Source organism: Corythoichthys intestinalis, chromosome 15 (assembly GCF_030265065.1).
Source record: "Corythoichthys intestinalis isolate RoL2023-P3 chromosome 15, ASM3026506v1, whole genome shotgun sequence".
NCBI lineage: Eukaryota > Metazoa > Chordata > Actinopteri > Syngnathiformes > Syngnathidae > Corythoichthys > Corythoichthys intestinalis.
Window position 1 is genome coordinate 18,341,964 of NC_080409.1, and position 20,399 is coordinate 18,362,362.

General features: G+C 40.6%; 2 protein-coding genes across 7 annotated transcripts in view; one reads left to right on the forward strand and one right to left on the reverse strand.

Annotated features, from left to right (window-relative positions):
* Nucleotides 1-20,399, forward strand: part of tfb1m (transcription factor B1, mitochondrial) — a 60,126-nt gene that overhangs the window by 26,198 nt on the left and 13,529 nt on the right. The window lies entirely within an intron of this gene.
* LOC130930775 (claudin-20) lies at nt 4,095-9,028 on the reverse strand. Its single transcript, XM_057858882.1, has 2 exons — nt 8,612-9,028; nt 4,095-8,043 (listed from the first exon to the last, which is right to left on the reverse strand). The coding sequence occupies exon 2, from the start codon at nt 7,891-7,893 to the stop codon at nt 7,168-7,170; it is 726 nt and encodes a 241-aa protein (XP_057714865.1). The 5' UTR covers nt 7,894-8,043; nt 8,612-9,028; the 3' UTR covers nt 4,095-7,167.

Here is a 20,399-nt window from a genome sequence, read left to right on the forward strand (position 1 = left end):
TAGCGTCCCCAACAGGTGGATGACGTCAGCGGTAGACTGGGCTCATCGGTTTTACTATTCAGCCCATTGAGGGGGAATTATTCAGAACGAGGAAAACGCGACGAAGACAGCCGCAAAATGTCAATGACATTTTGCGGCTTCCAGTCTCTCTGCTCCAATATTTTTACAGGATATTTTTTTTATCCAAGTATTTTTCCCCAATAGCTACTGTATATAAATGGCTTGAGAAGGACCAGTCAGCCCGTTGAGGGGGAACTATTCACAACGAGGAAAACGCGACGAAGAGAGCTGCAAAATGTCATTGTTTCTGTCTCTTTACTTCAATATTTTTACAGGATATTCTTTTTATCCAAGTATTTTCCCCAATTGCTAAATAAATGGCATGGTCATGACAAATAATAGTCTTGTGCTAAATGGAACATGAAACAATAAAAATGCATTTATTCAGGACGACATGGCAGAATTACTCCATAATGGTCAAAACTGTCGACTTCACCTTTACTGTCGCACCTCCCGAACGATATTTTATGACACCTAAATTGGACATATGTCATTTCCCTTCCCCGGCTTCGGAGAATGTAAACAAACCAAGAGGCGTGACAGCTAGCCGACATGCTAACCCGAACCGAGTGATGTTTCAAAGTCTTTGAAGGGGAAAATCACACATAACTAGCCTGGATTATTTGACATGACGACTGGGTTGTCGATTGTCTTTGCGGATCGGCAAACCGCTCGGCAGAGAGCAATTTACAGTTTGTTCCCCGGAGGAGGGTGGCTGCAGTTGTTGTGCAGATAACGTGCTGCTAACGTGCATGAGGAGAGCTTTTTACATGCCTATCAATGATCAAACGTAAGTAGTCCTTTATTTAAAGAAAGTTTGTAGTGTTTATTTTGTAATAGCTGTATTAATATTTGACATAATACTAAACTAGATGTTTACTCACTTCCTCGTAAGTCCAATGAACCCACAGTAGTTGGCCTTGTTTAGCCAATATCCACGGTGAATGGGAACCTTTTGAAACTCCAAAAAGGCGCATACGCCTCTCCCTCATACAAAATGATTTTTCTGCAGCCGTTTGGCTGGCGTGATGCGAAAAATAAACGTATTAATCCACAAAATCAGCTGAATCCTTCGTCCTCATACACAACAGTACGGCTGTATAGTGAAGAGGACGCCTTCTACCGTACACGTCACAGCGCCCTCCTCCTCAATGCAAGACCGAAGCCGGAAGTCACTCATTTTCATGGCGCGGGATTCAAAAAACTAAATAAACATAGCGATCGCTTCCACACACATCCAAGCGGTCCATATCATTCAGGAGCGTAAAATACCGCGTGTATTATAATATAAACATGCTTTTTCGTGTCACATGCACTTTAAGTGTGGAACGGGGAAAAAACTAACTTGACTTAACTAAAGTGCATAACACTATTAAATAAAACAATACGAAGTATATTTGTCCACTTTTTAAACATTATTATTGACTGCTGTGAAAAATAAACAAAAACCTTATTTTAAACATTCAGTCAGAAAACAATGCAGATTATTTTGTGTGTATGGCGGATGCTACTTAACAGCGACATCTAGCGACCATGATGAAAAATACAGGTTTAATGTAATATTCTGCACCTCACCCTGTATTTGTCAACTGTTTTGATTTGCGTGGAAGATATTAAAATCGGTCATAAATTCTGCAATCGCTGATTCCTGGGTTGACTCATGAGAAACCATATATTATTACACTGAATGCTTGGTTGAAACATGGCTAATACAAATGACATTTGACTTTGTGGGCAAGGACTACACAAAGATGTTTTTCAGTTGGGTTTTTGTGTTCACACACAAAAAATTCGGTTAGCTTCACATTGGTCCTAAAGTATTTTATAACAGGAGGAAAAAAAGAAATCACAAAAATCGGAGTGTTCAATCTTCATTTAACTGAATTATATCTTCCTATTTAAATGCAGTTAACTTTAATTTGAAGATTTATATTCATAGTGGGAACAACTGTGAAAGTCAATCTATCAATACTACTCTTCAGCAGCCTGCATGTGATAATGCTCATTTGTGTGCACTGGTAACACTGATACAAGCTTTAGGGTTTTTTTCCCCCCATAAGAGTTGTAATAGCGAGTCTCTTTTATTATTTTTAATGTTCTGTGCTGTGACCAGAACACACCTCCAGAGATAGAGCCAGAACATTTTTTTTTTAATCCGTTTAAGTTTGCCTGGCCACCAAATACTCTCAGCCACGCATTGCCCAATCCGTGCTGAAATATTAACGGGTCTCCTTTTGAACTGTCACACTGTATTGTTTTCTTACACGTGGCTCCTTTGTCATCCCAAAGCTTTTACTGCCTTCCTCAGCAGTTTACTGCACTGCCAAGGTCGCTTCGATGGTTCCCCAGCTTTGCATGTGCACTGGGACCGCTTCAAACAAAGGAAGGTGATTGTCCCCTTGTACCAACCACTCAGTTAGCATCGAAACTAACATCATATCTCAAGTATTATCATTGACGAGCATAACTGTGATCCAAAGCAAAGAGCGTCACATTAAGTGTGATGACGCATGGGCTGTAGATCATTTACGCTACATTTGCACTGTATTTCGGCCACAGCACGGATGGTGAATGGACACATGGATGTCTTTCTCATCCTGGCAAGCATGAATGGAGTGTGCCATCATCGCCTCATTATCCCCTACATGCTCTGTTGCTCCACATTTTATCGAAGGTTATTTGTAGATCCATTAGGCCAATAAAGATATCTTTAATGTAACATGGTTTTGTGCGGTAAGTTCAAAAGAACCGACTGTTTGGAAGTGTCGCCTGCTCATCACCCCGTTGTCTGAGTTCATGTTGAGATTTGTCATTGCGGCAACTCAAGGTGGGAGTCTTTGATCGAGAATGTAGGTTAAATACACTGAGGATCTGATCTTATTAGTGTTTTCCCCTTGAGAGAAGCAGCTATTTGAACTGCACTTGGGTTGCATAGCCAAGGAGTGGGAGAATGTGAGCATTGTCAATGTTCCACATTTGTTTTAGGAATTATCTCTCAGTTCGATGTAGCCTTGCTCTGATCAGTTGTAACAAAGAGTCAAATCCAAGTTTTTGGATGAAAAATGCTCCGTAAGAAGTGAAGGTGACGCGTTTAATTGAAACAATCTATTCAGTAAACAATCACACACGACCAATTCTGATCACGAATGCATGGTAGCAAATATTTATAATTATTTCATGTCACGCCATTTTTCACATTTCTATACCAGAAATATTCTACGTGGCTCGCTCCCCTTCTCACCATTAGGCAAAAAAAATACAAGGTAGCTCCTTAGCAGAATATCGCCTGTCTACTGAAATAGCACAACAGTGAAATCATTCCATGCTATTGTTAAGTACCATATATTATAATTTTATTATTGAATTGTGTTTTCTATTTACTTGTTTTGATTACATTTTCTGTTGCACAGTGCAGTCATTATTCCAGGACGTTGGAAAACTTGCCACCGCTCTAATTTTGTATGTTCGGTGTGTTCCGTTTTGTATTTTATTAAATCCCATGCAGTGAAAGTGGACATGCATTTGGGGCCGAAAAGCTCATCATAATCCTATTTTCTTCACAATTTCTGCTCAGAGATGTAGTTGTCTGCATGTCTTCTTCAGATTTTAGGCATTGACTTCCAATTTCATTTTAGACCCTCCTTTTTGGAGTTTACATGTTCTCCCTATTCCTACATATGTTTTCTAAGCACACTTTTGCTTGCCCCAACTTTCCAAAAATATGCTAGGTTAATTGAGTATTCTAAATTGTACGCAGATTTGACAGGAATTTGAATTGTTGTTTACCTGTTTGTGCCCTGCAATTGCCTGTTGATCAGTCTACCGTTTCTTGCCCAAAAGTCAGCAAAGGAAGGCTCAAGCTCACATGTGACATTTTTACTTTAAAAATAATAAACAATGTTTTTAAAACATCTTTTTAAATGTTCTGCACATATGAGAAATGCAAAATTAATCTCTCTCTAGTTCACTCTAACTCTATGGAAGGTTATTATTCATGCTGTCATCTCAGTGAGGAAATGCCTGGTGAGCTTGGGTGCGACATTCAGAGTAGAATTCCTTTTTCAAAACCCATTTGCACATGGCAATGTATTATGGATGCATACAGTCAAACCGATGCCGCTGCTCCCCAGGGTGCTTTGCTGTGTAAGAGCAGCCTGGCTGGCCGGCTGCACTCAGCACAGTCTGTACCATTCAACAATCTGTATATTTGGCAAAACCGCTAATTGCCATCTTCGCCCTCATTGGTCACACATGTAACACATACCCGGCAGGCAAGTTGCTTTCATAAAATAGTTTTATTAGTAAAAAATAGAACTACTTGCACAAGCACATTGAGACAACTGTTTCAGAACTTGTGAGCTGCTCATCATCACAATTATGCTCTGGCAAAGTAAGAAGTGCTGAAGCATCCACAAAAATAAGCTGCAGTTTATCAAAAAGATAAATCAATGTATTGGTACAGTTTCTATGCACATTTGTAACTAAATTCTTAGGACCACTTTGCACTCAGGCCATTTCTAAGCTAAGTAAATTGCGTGCTGATATCAAGCTGCACAGACACACAAAAAAGAGGACCCTCTAGCTCCTAACTCCCTGCTGGAACGGTCAGACGTCATTCCCTTTTTTTTTTTTCTTTCAGAGTGCCACTTGTGTTGTGTTTGTACTGGTTCAGGGAGCTTGAAATGCTCAACCATTTGAAACAACCTACCCTCTCAAAATAGTAACACAAAAAAAGGTGCACTGGAGTTCTCTTCTTATAAAGAAGATATGGTTATGATCATGATATTGTAACTTCTATTGGAACAATCTGAGGGAATTCCAAGTCCCTCAGCATAAACAAACATGTAGATACTTGTGTACAGCTGCCACAGACCCTTTAATACTCCTGAATGAATATATTTATTTAGAAAATACCACACTCATGTCCTCTCAATACTCATGCTTAGTGAATCTCACTGTGCTTTGGGAAATCAGAAATAAAGAGGATTTGAAATAACCCTCGAAAGCCGCACTGGACTGCACACAAGCATCTAGTTGACTTGAGACTTAGTCTGGCAGAACAAATCCATAAAACATTCGCTAATGTACAATTCATGTACAAGAACATATTAGAAAAATAAAGATAAAGGATTCCGGATTATAATAAAATGTCATCATGAGACTACAGTATTTGGCACATTCTTGAAACGCAAAAACGTCAGTATTGTTTGATGACATGGCACATTCTTAGCGTTTTTGTTTATTGCATTGCTGCTGGTGCCTGGGCACTGAGTTATTGTCAGCAGGAGATGTTGGGGCAAGATGGTGTAGAAACCTGGTCCCGGAGGGCTGCCAGCGCTTGAGATGATACCCCACAGCGATGTTTTGTGGTGTGCCGGCAACAGCCTGCAGGTGGCGAGCTGGGCTCGGCCATCTGCTCCCTCCACAGAAAGCTGTGTTTATGAGAGAGAAGGAGGGAACTGTGTGGTCCTATGCATCACTGCCAAATCCTGTTTCAATTATAATTCCTATATTTTTCCACTTCTCCCCATGAACAGAGTATGTGCGGACTGAGACATGGAAGGGTGAAAGGGCAACAGTGCCCCTGACATTTGTGTAGGTGAGCTTATTTGAGTGTGTTGTGTCTCGTCACAATTTCAACATGTATCAGAGTTCTTACGTCAGCTATCACATCCATGTGCTGTGTGCTGGAAGAAGGGCATTATGTTTGTGTGTTCAATGTGTGGCTGTGTGTAGGAAGATGGAACGGCTCCTATTTAAGACCGAGGCCTTATTCAGGTGCAGCCTCAATGCTTATGCGCTTGGGAAACAAGTCACATATGGAGAATGACTCAAACCTTTTTTAGCTGCCTGCCACATAGCGAGCCAGTTGACCATGACTTGGGAGACTTTACATCTGCCTCTATACCACTCTAGCAACTAAATGTTTCTGCGCAAAAAAATAAATAAATCTCTAAACAATTTAACACGGATGCTGCCTCTTCTCACTAGCTAATAAAGGGGATTAGACTAAGTCGTGTATGCAGAGGCTCTGATTGAAGCTTACGGAACAATGGATAGAAGCAAAAAAAAAAGATGTCCTACTACAAACAAATCACTTGGCTGACAAGCACCAGCCCTCAGACAATAATTTGGTTTCCATGGTAGCATGGCAGAGGATGGCTGTGTTGAAAACATGCAAAAATCAGCATGAGCGTGTGTGTTTACTGTGTCTGTAAGGATTCACAAGTATCTGTAGGAGCAGTGGAGTGCATGCCTAATGGGGTGGTGGTGTGTGTTTGAGTGGCAGAAATGGTTACATTGGCCAGAATTGACAATCTAGGATTAGGATGTTTTCGGAATAGGGAATACGATAACAGTCCACTCCCACTCTGTCCGCTTAACCATTCAATTTCTTTTTGCTGTTTGTTTCTCCGTCTCCCTCACATTTCCACCTGCCGAGTAGCCTACATCTCTTCCTCCTCATTGAGCACTTTCCACACGCTAATATCGCTATAGATTTTTCAGGCACAAGCATATTGTGTGGCTATGTCTCGAACTTCTAGCGATCATCACGCTGTAATAAAACACAAGACAGGCTCAACACAGCATGCTTAGCAGCAAGACATCAAAGTCGCTGGGAAAGCAATCCAAAATATGGCCATTTATGAAAGGACGTCCATCTACTGCGTACGTTGACGATTGAGAGAGCTCCAAAAGAGCGTAAATAGCAGCTAAGTGATTGGTTTTTTCTTTCGATTTAAACCTTTCACGAGTGGAAAATTCCTTCCTATTTGCTTAATCCACTCCCCATGGAACCCTCCCGGTGATTTACTGATGAAGGATGTCTTGCATTTGGTTAGCGGCTGCCTTCGATTGTGCAGCACCTCATCCATGCTTCTGACGCCGTCAGCCTGTTTGTTCCAAGGTGCTACTCGGGGATTACCTCCACTGCTTGTGCTTGCAAAACAGAAGAAAGACAGGAGCAAGACACAAGAGCAGGAGCTAGTTATTCTCCATCTCAGATTTTGCCACCTGTTTGGCATCCAGCCTACTCTTAAAGCATAAGCAGTAGTCATCCACTACTCCCCCTCTCCTGTAAGCCCGTGCATACACAACACTGTCTTCCTACACATAGTCCTGCAGGCTGTAGCCGGTCTTATTGTCTAGCGGGGAAAGAGAGCAATACTGGTGCTGGAGCTCCTGTTGTTGGAGCAGCTGTTGCTGCTGTTGCTGCAGTAGCAATTTGTCTGGCGGGGGGAGCAAGACAAGGTCCTGTGGGCCGTGCCTTTTGCCCGAGCAGGACATGCAGAAGATGGAGCCCCCCATTAAGAGGAACCCGGCAGAAACGAAAGCCACGTACACGGCACCCCCTGGCTCAAACTTATTGCTCTCGGGCACAGTGGAGTCTAGGAAGTTGGTGATGACCTCATTGGTAAACCAGGACGCCGGCACCAGACACAGAAAGCCAGCGGCAACAAAGCAACTGCCACTGGCGATGGCCGCGTGCCTCTTGGAGCGTCGACCCCCACCCCAGCGTGTGCATTTAAGTCCCAGGGACGCCAAGCAGAGACCCATGGCTGCCAGTACGCAGCACAACACCATGGTGGTGCGTGCAGTTTGCAAGTACGCAGGAAGTGAAAGCACAGAATATTTCAGTGTGCAGCTGAACATTCCAGTACTGTACCACGTGCAGTCCATCCACAGTCCTTGCATTTGGGAGATGGCCGTGATGATGTTGGAGCCGACGTCGGCGCTCACCTTCCAGTTGGGTAGTAGAGTGGCCACCATGGCACCCATGATCCCCAACAGCGCCAGCACAAATCCAAATATCTGCATGCCTGTGGACGCCATGCTCCGTTGTCAAGCTTCAGCCGACGTCCTCGCCAGGTAACATTTGTTGACCAGTTCTCACCCCGGCCGCGTCTCTCCCTTTCCTTGGACGCCGAGCAGCTGCCAGTCAAGCCCTTGTTTCTTCAGCTTCTCGGCTGCAGCCCCACAATTCTGGAGGAGAGAGACACTAATGAAAAAAAGCGACAAGACTGGGCTGCCTTCACACTGGTTCCTCTCTCCCCTCATTCAGCTCACACAGACACACTTTACTGGCTGAAAACAAAGGACGAGCAATAAGAGCTGACTGTGCCTGACCCTAGGTAAGCAAAATAAAGGGATGTATTGTGCATCTGTGCATTTTCTATGCCCTGTCCTGTGCCTCACACAGTGCTGATACAGAAGAGAGAAAATTGACTTTGTGCTATTTGCAATGCTCAATGGAAATGTAGGCATAAAGCTGCAGTGCCCTTACGCCGACACTCAAATTAAATGTCTTCAATAGCAGTGATATTTCATTGCTTTTTACCTAGTCATTTTTTTTTTTTTTTTTAAATAAAAACATTACATTCCTTACGTAATGTAACGATAAGTAAACAAGTTACTGATAACTTTCTCAGTCTATTGATTCTAGCAACAATTATTTTTAAATCAAATTTCGGGAACACGTCTTTTTGTGTACCTAATGGGGAAGTGATTGCGTTCTCCTCTTTTACATGCCAATAAACTGATCGCATCTTACCCTGGCGGCTGCTGCAGAGCTGCCGCTGACTCGTCACGTTGTTCGCGATGATTCCGGTAAACACACATAAACGCATCGCACACTGAAGCGAGAAAGGCTTGTGAGAAGGGAACAATATGGACATTTCAGCCCGGACCGCAGCTCCATTCGAGACGTCCATCTCCTTAGCAACAGTGGAGGAGAGCACACCCCAGCCCAATGGACCACACAGGCTTGAGCGTAGCCTGCTGGGGAGAGAAGAGCCGCGGTGCGCTGGCGGTCTCTGTATTCTCGATCGCTCCCCCGCCTCCTCTCCTCGCTCTCTCTTTCTCGCTCTTCCCTGGTGTGTGTGCACGTCTGTCAGTGTAATGTGTGTGTAAATGTAGATGTGTGCTCCCAACGGCGCATGTTGCATGTCAACAAATTTCAATCAAATATGTACTGTAAGTGTCCACAATCTACTTACTTGGTTTTCAAGTTGAGCATTTTCCAAAATTTAACTACCCATCCCCTTATGTTTATACAGTATATTTGTTGAGCTGTAATTTTACAGCTACCAAAATGTATATATTTGCCATGTTTTCTTTACCTGAACTAGATTTTTACAACTATTATTACAACTATTATTCGGGCTAGTGAGCATTAAAAACCAAATTTTGTAATTACACTAGGCAAAACTTTGTTGAAAAAAAATTACGTTGTTTCACGTCTGATAGCAGTTTTTAACTGATTTGGGGTGCCAAATCCAATGCTGGTCTTAGTTTTCCTTATATCTGGAGGGTTTTTTTTCTTCTCCATATCTTATACATACAATGTAACACAAAAGTGAGTACACCCCTCGCATTTCTGCAGATATTTAAGTATATCTTTTCATGGGACAAGACTGACAATATGACACTTTGACACAATGACAAGTAGTCGGTGTGCAGCTAGAGTTAATTTATTTTCCCCTCAAAATAACTCAAAATATAGCCATTAGTATCTAAACCCCTGGCAACAAAAGTGAGTACACCCCTAAGTAACTACGAACATCCCTAAATGCCCAAATTGAGTATTGCTTGTCATTTTCCCTCCAAAATGTCATGTGACTCATTACAGGAGTGCTGTCAGCGTTGCTTCAAAGATTGTGTACCGTCTTCAGAAGAGGCTTCCTCCTGGGGTGACAGCCATGCACACCAATTTGATGTAGAGTGTGGCGTATGGTCTAAGCACTAACAGGCTGACCCCCCCACCTCTTCAATCCCTGCAGGAATGCTGACAGCACTCCTGGAATGAGTCACATGACATTTCCGAGGGAAAATGACAAGCAGTACTCAATTTGGACATTTAGGGATATATGTAGTTCCCATGCGGTGTACTCACTTTTGTTACCAGGGGTTTAGATATTAATAGCTATATTTTGAGTTATTAATTCTATTAAATAAGATGCACACAGACTACTTTTCATTGTGTTGAAGTGTCATTTTGGCAGTGTTGTCCCATGAAAAGATATACTTAAATATCTGCAGAAATGCGAGTGGTGTACTCACTTTAGTGATACACTGTAAGTATTACTATTTTGAAATGTCATTCAAAATTCTGTCTAGTTTTAGTCGACAGCTTCTCAAAAATGTTTTAGTCTGTAAAATTCAGTTTTATTTTTTTGTCCAAAAATAAAGGTTTCCAACCGTTTCGAATAAACATAGACAGATTAGCCCAGATTGTAGCGTCTACAAGGACAACGCCAACATTGTGATGATACATGCAGGAAAAGCAGTACATTATTTTCAATTGAATCTACCTGTAAGACACGAGCTACTTTAGACTGGCCAGTGTTTTAAGAGGACGCTCGTCATTCTGAAGGTAATGTTAATGCAAATGCTACCCTAACGCTAGGATTTACATTTAGGGTCTGATGATCACTCAGCACAGACCTTTAAAGGATAAAGCAACATTGCATATTCTCTCTTGCTAAGGTAAGAAAGCAAATCTAACCCATGTTTCCAAACAAGCAAGATGCGCATCCTAGCTTGAGATATATTCTAAACTCCGGTAAGGAAGCACGTCTCAAATGAGTGACATGACCCAAACACTGCTGCGATGTAAGCTGATATACTTCATGTACAATATGAAAAAGTCACGCTTTGTGAACATATGACAGAAATGATGTCACATTTTTGTCGTATTGTCAGACGGAAACTGGCATTCGTATCGTTATGTTCTAGTCCCCCAAGCCACGTTTTTAGCTCATCATCGTCATGAAAAATTTGTTCGTCATCGAAATATTTTTATTATCGTTATTGTTAATGAAAACAACATTCGTAGACAACTAGCCATATCCTCTTTGAAAACACGAAGCGTTAAATAATCATCTCAGTCATGCCTGTTTCTTTCATATTTCAATGTATGTCAAATTAGAAATTGGATATATGTCATACAGTACATTATATCTCAATCTCTACTGTATAAAGACTAGTTTGTCTGTGTGGCCATCTGTATGTTCGTGTTTTGTGGACGCCGAAATAGCTGGGTGGATCTTGACAAAATGTTGCAGTTGTACTTTATGTGTCTCGGATTGTTATATAGAGATAGAGATTGTGAGGAAAAACCTAAGTTTTGGATTCCACACATTTATAAACACCTGTAAAATCTAAAACAAAAAATGTGTTCCCAAGTGTTATCAGTGCTGGGAAGTCATAAAGTACATCTGCTGCGTTACTGTACATAGCTTTTTCATCTTTTTAACTTAGGTATTTACATTTCTAAAAACATTGGATCTTTACTCCCTACATTTGAAAGTATCTGTACAACTTCAGTAGATTACATCACAACATAAAAAAGAGAAAAAGAAGTAAAGTCAACCACCACTGAGGTTTTGATCGAGATCTTGAGAGATTCAGGTGGGGTAAAAACAGGAACACATCCAGTGCCAGTTCAAAGAGAATTTGACGTTGTCCAATGTAAGAATGATTTGACAAACAAACAAACAAACAAAAGTTTATTCACTATATAATACACTGTATACCGTGAATATATTTTGTGGTTGGAGTTAAGTTTAGCTCAGCTACTACTCTGAGCCACCATTTCTAATACAGATTCATCCCTTTTTTTGTGAGGGAGGGAGGCAAAATATTTAGGAAAAAAAACCTTTTTTGTATGTCAAAGTTTCCGCTGTTTCATTAAAATGTGAGGAATTGAAATGTATTATTTTCCCCTCACTCAGCTACAGCACTGGGGCTTGCAGATTCTTTGAAATTTGCTGCGTCAGCGACTGGTCAGCTTTATCTTAATGAGTTTTGTTTGTTTTAATTGTGGGGCATGGGAACGTCAACACACATACGAACATATCTACCGTAGGAATCGGTTTGTGGGAGACTCAACCTCCCTGCTGCTCCTCTGTACGTGTCTGCTTATCGCTTCCTTTCAGTAGAGGGCATACAACAGGAGAGGGTGTGACAAGGGCAATCTGGATTCCTGAATGACAAAGAGGACAAATGAAGGGTGCGCACAAACATGACAAATAGAATGATACCATGGGCATGCCAATGTGTTTTGCTTGGATTTTGCTTCATGGCCATATCAGCAAAAGCAGTCCTAATCTAATACTGCAGGCACTGACCGTTTCAAGTTGCAACTGTTCTGTTCAAATCTTTCAGCGGCAATTGACCCGTTCATCTTATCGATCTGTTTTCTGTATAGCTTAATCCTCTATTCAATTCCCATGAAGATACTAAAAATTCCATCCAAATACGCGTACATGGCGCAAATTGCCTTGCCTCAAATACTATGTTAGTTCTGTGCTAATGCAGCTCCCGTAAGATGATTCTTTGCACTTTTCTGCAGACACCGTCGTGTGTGACCTGTCTCCTTGTAACTGATGAGATCTTAAGTGCTGATCCTGGTGTTCCTCCATGGGGAATATGATGAATAAATGAATAGGTTATAGAAGGAACGCGGATGAAGGTGCAAAGAGAGAAAGAGCAAAATGCAGTTAACATAAAGTGGGGTAGTGCAGATGTGTGACTGCGATGTGTGAAGATCTCACAGCCTATTAAAAGCATGTGGGAGCTGTGCTTTCTTTCTTTATCACCTCACAGCAGAGCTTTTCAGTCTTTTTGCAGCACAGCCTGACCAGTCACGCTATTGCATGACCCGCATGAGGGTCTTTTATCGTTCAATTAGCGTTTTCCTCCGTTATGTGTCCCCTCGTGTAATTGGTTTCTAGCTCTTTTTGCAAAGGCAGTTGGTTCACAGCTGAGGTGCGAAGGTGCTATGTGATAGCTGCTATGACGCTGTCAGCGCAGCTTCATAGCACGGTATGGCTCGTGTCTAGTTTTACCAGGTGTAAAGCACCCCAAAATGTGAATGCTAGCTAAGACTTAACTAGTCCTTGGAAGAGCAACTTTGGGCAGTTTAAGAACTGTTGTGAGGAATGCAGTTCCCAAAGGAGCTGATCAGGTCTGTTGTCCTCATGCATGCCCCAGGCTGTTCCATGGGAAGTACGCTGGGCTGACTGTACAGGAAGCCAAAGCCTTTCCTCTTAAAAGCCCTCAAGCAACATCAGACTTGTATATCAGCCAACTTTAACTGCTGCCTTCTCTTGTTGAGAGGCTGTCCTTTGGTGAGTATGTGGAGGTTGTCTTCTCAAGGTGTCTTCATGATTAATGTAAGTCTTCTTTTTTGTTTGAAACATCTTAGTGAGATATCCTTCTCATATAGTGTTCTAGCTTTTCCAGCCCCCTCGCTTTTTCCTCAATACCTGGATATTATATAAGCGCAAAGTGTTTGTGGTTCAGGTAGCAAGGTCCATTGTGCCCCCAGGCCTCTGCCATCCCATTTCCGTTGGAAGGACGTGACAAATTACAGCTCACGCACCACTGGGGGAAATATCGTCATGATATAGGCAGGAATGGGAACGAGGAGCCAGAGAATACAAAAGCAAAGCAGTAATAGAGGTCCCACCTGAGCTTTGAGAAGGTCAAAAAGAAGTATGGAAATGTACTTCTTTCAAAGAGGGCAAGGAAAAAAGCCTTAAACTGCAGACAAAAACAGACTGATGACTTTCCTGATAGCAATCATCTCATACTGTATATCTTAGGCCTCTTCAATTATTCTACCATGGGAATTCTTGCCGTCAAGCTGAGTTTTTACTGGAGCCCTTCGAGTGTCAGTTGTTACTCTTCCAGCAAATCTTTCTATGCACCATATTGCATTAGGAAAATGTGATGGAGCAGCAAAAAAAATAAAAAGCTGTTATGTACATGTAACGTCTTGCTCTTTTTACAGGAGTTGTGCACTTGGGGGAATATTTTTGTCTCTCTCTAGAAAGAACCTCTTTCATTTTGACCAACATCCTACCACTTAACAAAAAGAGCAGATCACTTCTGCTGAAGTGTGAACACAGCACATTGCACTTGAGTTGAAGTGAACCAAACTGTAGCAGTTTACTAGCAAGATGACAAAGATTGGGCTGTTTGTTTGGGGTGATAGTTTTTACAATTGACCGAACAAACAACACTTATCAGAGCAATATTTGTTCTTCTGAACTAGTTTTATTACATTACAAAACATGAGAATGCTAATTTCCTTCATTATTGTTCTTACCATGAAATTCCATATAAATTCTATTTATATATTCATAATTAAAATATCTTACAACCAATATTTATAGGTGTGAACATAATTATTTAGTGTTGAAATACTGAACAGTATTTGTGAGAATATTTCTTTTTGAATATTTATATTATGTTTATTTAATATATGGCAGAAAACACTAAGGTGACACGAAGTTCCGCTCTGAGACCCCCAATTTGGCCAAATTTCAAAATTGTCCTATATGCATGTGTGATAAATCACTGGAAAGCTTAAAATCTCAATTTTCTGGGGGAAGGAAAAATTTGAACAGGAGGGCATTTAAAAAAAAAAAATAATGATTTAAACCCCTAAACCCTAACTGGAGGTGAAAGCATGAGAGAGCATAGTTAAAGACACCATGATTTTAATGAGATATTATCACGTACTTACCTTGTTTTGATCCAAAAACTCAGTGCAGCATGTATCACAGAGTCTCAAGACACAGCTGTGAATGGCCACAGCCGGACTTTTTGGGGATTTTATGGGTGAAACATGGTAATATAACAAGGGTCGCGATGCAGAAATCGCAGGCATCAAGGAGTGGTCGAGATAATCTTTTTCATATATTTACCCTTTTAAATGTTTTTTTTTTCCAATTTTTCTTTGTTTTCATCGATTATTTATCATCTAAAATATTGGGGAAAATGTGACAGTGACAAAAAAAATACAATTAAGTGATGGTTATGAGGTAGATATCCGTGACCTATTTACAGACACTATTTTTTCATTGTGATGTAATTTGTTTAAAAATTTAAAATATGCGAATGAATAATTTTTTAAAGTCGTTTTTTTTTTTTTTTTTTTAAACTAAATATTAGACATCAACTAATGATTCTAAGCTAAAAATGACAGACATTTAAAATGATAAATATAAGTACTTACCTTCTTTTTATGGCTGGGTTGAAACAAAAGCGGTTGCGCGGTGTCTGTAAATGGGGGTCTCCAGGGTAAAACAAATTAAAAATAGTTGTGGGGCTTAATGCACCATAAAACTGCTATAGCAGTATATAGACATATTGTTCTATCAAACACAACAGTTCTTTTGGCTTAAAATACAGCAGTTTATGTTAAAGAGGAGTGCAAGAGCAGAAACTGCTTTTTCAGCCTTGTCTGTGTTTTCCACCATATACATTTTTTACATACAATGGTACCTCTACCTACGACATTAGTTGGTTATGAAAGTAGTCTCGTAACCTGAAAATTTCGTAAATAGAGACGCATTTTACATGTAAATGTCATAATCCGTTCCTAGCACTACTGACACACCACGTTAAATTTTAAATTAGGTGTAAAACCGGAATAAAACAACAGCCAGACACATTTGAATCATTTCATATAGTTATCTGTTAATACCTGTAATGAAGTAGATAATAGAACAAAATGCAAAGAAAAAAGGAAAAATATGTATCTTAGCTTTCGAGTGAGGCAATGTCCTCTTTCACGAGATCGATGGTGCCTATCGCCTACCTCACTATTCGTGACACAAAAACACGAGAAGACCTACTGTATGCTCTAATGTGCTACTGATGTAATGAACCGTCTGTGGACTTAAAAAAACTCTTCATGAAACAAAAACACGAAGAGCCTTGTGCTCATTTGGTTAGGAGGTCAACCCACTATAGCAGCAATAACAGCGCCGCACCTGTGCATGTCATCATACTGTGACACCCAAATTGAAACGTCATCAACAATAGGCAAATAGGAGAGCAGCGTACTGAAGGGGATGGATGGGAGAGATTATGACCAATAGGGCAGCAGGATTTTATGGTGCGACATTTAAAAGCAGAAATCAAGAAGTACATACATCTTTTACAGTATATAGTTATAGTATAGTTATATAGTATTTTTGCCTCTCGTAACCTAAAATTACTTTCTTAACAAGAGGCAATATTTTCCCGTCTAAATGTGTCGTAACCTGAAAATAAGGTTTGTGGAGGCGTTTGTAAGTTGAGGTACCACTGTATTTGATATACGGTGGTACCTCGACATACGATCCCTTCGAAACGCAATCTTTTCGATATCCGACGTAAAATTTGACTCGCCATTTGTTTGTACGTCCGACGACATGCTCCAAATATGACGATTTATGACAGCACCGCAGTTTCCTTGTTTTCCCACAAGACGCACGGCGGATTTTCTTGTGAGAGAAATCAACATGGGTTCCAAGAAGGTTAGTGCAGTTGGGGAGAAAAGGAAAAAGGTGACTTTTACCATTGAAATTAAGATGAAAATGATAGAAAAATATGAGCGTGGTGTGCGTGTCCGTAAATTGGCTCGACAATACGGCTGTAGAACGTCTACGATCGCGACGGCCCTCCTCCGACCACCGTTCGCAAGTCTTTATAAGTTAAGGTGACAATTATTATTGTGGTAACATCGCCAAAGAAATCGCCAGCTTCGTCAGGTTTATTTCAGAACTTGTGCAACACAACACACCTACTGTCTGCTGCATTTGATGCCAACAACAACAGAACATTAAAATAGAAAGTAAAATCTCTACCACACCTATCTCACTGTCACGTCAGCCACGCGGTGTGTTCAGGGACAGCACGCAAAACACATTTGATCCCGATTAGTTACATTATTGCAGGAATCATTATTATGATTATTCCAATTTTTATTTATAATTCATTTGTTTTGCTATGTGTAATTGCCACTTGTAATGGTAACAGCAGAATTTATTTAGGATTTAGTGTAGTTTTTCCGGCTGTGGAAATGATTGATTGAATTATAATGTATCCTAATGGGAAAATCCTGCTCGACATATGACCATTTCGACTTACAAACAAAGTCCTGGTAAAAATTAACTTCGTATGTAGAGGTACTACTGTATTTTGGTTTTGATATTTGATCAAATTAGCACAATGGTGATAGTGAGAGCCTTTGTATCGATTCCTACAGGGCAAACTCATTTAGATGAGTCACTTGTTTTTGCCCACACAACCCTGCACACAGTAATTGCATTCATATTTCTATATTTTCTTCCTGTGGGAAAAGTGAAGTCTAAGCGTGTTCATTGCACCTCAAGTTTTAGGCCAGGTGACGGCATGTGATTTACAGTGAAGTGTCCTGGCATGCTGAGGTTATTGGAGAGGAGGATTAATGGCACGGTGCAGTACATATTACATGGGCTACCTAGTGAAGCTGTGTAGCAAGGCCATCCATAAATCATAATAGCAAAGTGACATGGACAAGCTGATGGCAGAAATGCCGCCTGTATAGTCTCGATATCGACTTTTGCCCCGCTCTTCTCTTAAATCATAGAGCGTAGAATATAAATGGCCTAATTATTCTAGCGCGGGGCGGAATTCAAGGCATGCGTTTTTATTGCTTCTCCTGAACAGATGGTGGTCTGATCTTGCATCACCAAGGCACTGATAGAAGCATTTTACAATTCAGATGTTCAGTATATGATCAGGCTAAATCCTTGCTGAGTGCATGACAGGTGAAAAAATTGATTCTTATAAAGCTCGCCACAGAGCCGTCCCATCAATGCAGCTGTGCTCTGCTCACCATTATTGACATCTGCTGCTCATCCTGTTGTATTGATAATGACACCACCTGAACTAAAGTTTGTCTAGGAGCAGTGTTGTCAATCTTACTTTTAAAAAGTAATTAGTTATAGGTACAAATTACTTCTCCCAAAAAGTAATTTAGTAACTCATTTACCTCATTGTAAGAGTAATTAATTACTCGGCAAAAAACAGGCGTTACTTTTCATCTTCTACAAGTTATTTCATTATACATTCTATAACATCTTTCACGTCAAAGATGTTTATATTAACTGATTGAAGAATAAAAACACTATATACAGTATTTTAGAGCATTTGGTATTTATTTGGATATAAATTATTAGTCTATAAAGAAAACACAAATGTTAACTGACCATTAACCAGTGCAAATCTCTGAAACTGTATGTTAGGCCTACTGCACAAAAAGCAGACCACTATCCTTAAAGTACGTAAAGTAACAATATTAAATATAATTCAAGTTTGAGAACGCTACCTTTGAAATTCCCTGGCCCGTCGCTAATATTGCTGTCTAGTTATGTGTGCCAGAGCGTGCATTGAAGCAGGCATGATCCACCCACCTAGCCAGTCATCATCGACGGCGTTACCACCCCCTTCCCTCCTCCCCACTCCTGCTCTGCTCTCTCCAGGCAGGTGATGTGTGAAAAAAATCAGACAACTCGCGCTGCATGCAACCAAATTGGAGCAACGCGCCCCTTCACATTCTCAGTAATGGTAACACCGTTATAACAATGGGAAAAGTAATTAATTAGATTACTCATTACTGAAAAAAATATAACGCCATCAGAAACGCTGTTATATTCCAACACTGTTACTAACAACACCGTCTAGGAGTGTGATGTTGATGAAGAAAGGTGATTGCATTTTAATTCATGTGGTAGAAAGAATGCATTTAACAAAACAGCTTGGCACTTTTCATCACGCATGCATCATTTGCTCATCATCACTATCAGACAATCAGGCTCCACCAATGTGGTCCTATTACTGCACTTCAGGCAGCAGTGAGGCTACACAGGCCTATCTATAGATCTGATAAGCGATAGTTCTGCAGTTTGCCAGCACAGCTAAATGCAGCCCCAATTGTTTGCTTGACCAGCTAAACATCTTGGGAATCACTCAGTATTTTTTTGGGAGCTATTTGCTTTTTTTTTGCTAGATTCCAAGAGTCTCTCTGTGAGTCATTTTTTTCCATTGATGACTACAAATGTCAATTATGTGTCATAAACTGGGAGGGCCACTTCAGGGTTGAAGGAAGGTGCTCAATGATAAATGTATTCTAACCCAATGTACAGCGATCCCCGCTACTTTGCGCTTCAAACTTCGCGCCCTCAGTCCATCGCAGAAATTTTTCCCAACTAAATAAATAAATACAGATGAGCTGTCCCGAACCGATCACGTAGTCTCACTCTCCTCCTGCTGCTCCAAATTTGTCAGGCAGTGCACTGTAATTGCTTATTAAAGTTAACGATGATTGACAGACGTTACGGTTTGATGTTGTCACAGATGCTTGGAAGCTGAAGCTTCAAAGCGCCACATGTGTCAATCATCATTTAACTTGTTAAACAGTTGCTGTGGGAACTCATTTTGTGTAAGTGAGCAGTTTGAGCAGATTAGAGTGGGCTCGGTCAATGAAGCATTTAATAAAGACACGCATTTTTCTACTATATAGTTGTTTAAAAATAATTCGATGGCACAGTAATATGTTTAAAAATTATCATAATTATTACATTTGAAGTGCTTAAAAAACGTTTATTAAAATATCTATACATACATGAGTTTTTCTTAATTATACTTTTGTAAAAAAAAAAAAAAAAAAAAAAGTTTAAAAAACATGTACAGTTGTGGTCAAAAGTTTACATACACTTGTGAAGAACATAATGTCATGGCTCTGTTGAGTTTCCAGTTATTTCTACAACTCTGATTTTTCTCCGATAGAGTGATTGGAACAGATACTTCTTTGTCACAAAAGACATTCATGAAGTTTGGTTCTTTTATGACTTTATTATGGGTTAACAGAAAAAGTGATCAAATCTGCTGTGTCAAAAATATATATACATGGACCTGAAAAAGCGAATCCTTGACTTGAACAAGTCAGGAAAGTCACTTGGAGCCATTATTTCAAAGCAGCTGCAGGTCCCAAGAGCAACAGTGCAAACAATTGTTTGTAAGTATAAAGTGCATGGCACTGTTTTGTCATTGCCACGATCAGGAGGAAAACGCAAGCTATCACCTGCTGCTGAGAGAAAATTGGTCAGGAGGGTGAAGATTCAACCGAGAATCACCAAAAAGCAGATCTGCCAAGAATTAGAAGCTAGTGGAACACCGGTGTCAGTGTCCACAGTCAAGCGTGTTTTGCATCTCCATGGACTGAGAGGCTGCCGTGCAAGAAGGAAGCCCTTGCTCCAAAAGCGGCACCTTAAGGTTCGACTGAAGTTTGCTGCTGATCACATGGACAAAGATAAGACCTTCTGGAGGAAAGTTCTGTGGTCAGACGAAACAAAAATCGAGCTGTTTGGCCACAATGCTCAGCAATATGTTTGGAGGAGAAAATGTGAGGCCTTTAACCCCAAGTACACCATGCCTACCGTCAAGCACTGTGGTGGTAGTATTATGCTGTGGGGCTGTTTTGCTACCAATGGAACTGGTGCTTTACAGAGAGTAAATGG